This window comes from Theobroma cacao, unplaced genomic scaffold (assembly GCF_000208745.1).
Source record: "Theobroma cacao cultivar B97-61/B2 unplaced genomic scaffold, Criollo_cocoa_genome_V2, whole genome shotgun sequence".
NCBI lineage: Eukaryota > Viridiplantae > Streptophyta > Magnoliopsida > Malvales > Malvaceae > Theobroma > Theobroma cacao.
Window position 1 is genome coordinate 1 of NW_017235093.1, and position 1,502 is coordinate 1,502.

General features: G+C 30.6%; 1 protein-coding gene across 1 annotated transcript; it reads left to right on the forward strand.

Annotated features, from left to right (window-relative positions):
- Positions 1 to 49: 49 nt before the first annotated feature.
- On the forward strand, positions 50 to 647 carry LOC18607126 (protein CER1-like 1; the record flags this gene model as incomplete). Its single annotated transcript, XM_018129916.1, has 3 exons — positions 50 to 145; positions 225 to 398; positions 483 to 647. Coding segments are annotated over 3 exons (435 nt in total), but the record flags the coding sequence as incomplete, so codon positions are not given.
- Between the last annotated feature and the right edge of the window lie 855 nt (positions 648 to 1,502).

The window sequence follows — 1,502 nt, forward strand, 5'->3', positions numbered from 1 at the left end:
TAAGGTTGCTTATGCCATAGCCCTGGCTTTGTGCCAAAAGGGTGTCAAGGTTGCTGCATTGAAAGATGATGAATATAAGAAGCTGTTAAAGCACGTAGGCAAGTTTGGAGACAATTTGGTTCTTGCAGAAAGATATGATCCCAAGGTAAACATGTGTTACTTGTTTGCTAAGAAAATTATATTGAAATATTCAATTTTTTCACTTCACTTTTATATTTTGCTAGATATGGTTGGTGGGAGACGGCCTGACCAAAGAAGAACAGTTGAAGGCACCCAAAGGAACAATATTCATTCCATTTTCCCAATTCCCACCAAGAAAAGTTCGCAAAGATTGCTACTACCACAGTACTCCGGCCATGGTGGCTCCTAAATCTATTGAGAACATGCACTCTTGTGAGGTTAGTGCTGGGATTCATTCTTATCTTACGATGCAAGATTAATTTCAATAAATTAATTTTTCATTCTTAATTAAAATGGTACAGAATTGGTTGCCAAGAAGGATAATGAGTGCTTGGCGAGTTGCTGGGATAATTCATGGTTTGGAAGGATGGGATGTTCACGAGTGTGGTCACACCATTTTTGGGATTGGGAAAGTTTGGGAGGCCACTCTGCAACATGGGTTTCGTCCTTTGTCAATCCCCACTTAGAGCCTCGAGGAAAAAATAATAGTATATAATCTATATTCAGATGGTAATTAATAAAGTATTTATAATTTATTGTAATGATTTCGAATGCTCATTAATTAATTTTATGAGCATTCATAGGAATAATCTCAAACGAAATATCTTTTAATAATTAAAATTTGAAATTTGAATCTCTTATTTGAATATTTAGATGAGGTGTGAAAATAATTTGTTGTGTAAGATTTTAATATTCTTCGATAAAATCAAGTCTCAATGAAATTAGCAAATTTTCTAGTACTTGTTGATTAAGAAAGTGAAAAGAGTTTATATAATTACAACAGAAGGGGGGAGGGAGCTACCTTTTTTAGGTAATTTGGGTTTCCAAGAGTCTATAGTTGATTTATCCATGACAACAGATTTGAATCGACATTCATGTACTCCTTTAATCAATCAATTGACTCATACATTTCAAAAAAAATAAAATAAAATAAGTTATCTTGATAAATTTGTCGTATAATATTTTGATTAAGTCTATACTAAAGAATTTATATATCCAGAATATTTGTAATTTAATTGATATGAAATTTCTTTTATCAATATTTTAACAATAATATGTTTTGATTACATAATTTCTGAAGCCACTTAGCTTAATAATAAGTGATTAATATTATTTTGAGTTGGGTAAAATTAGAAATGAATTTAGTCTCTCTTTTGTATTTTAGATTTTGACTTTGCCCATTGCTGTAGATATTCCTATTAGTGTTTGAATTTTGATGGATGGACCATTTTTATTTATTAATTGATCATACTAATTATTTTGTGTACTTAGTTTAGCTTTGCAAATAATCAAATCCCTACTTTGTTTAATATATATATATA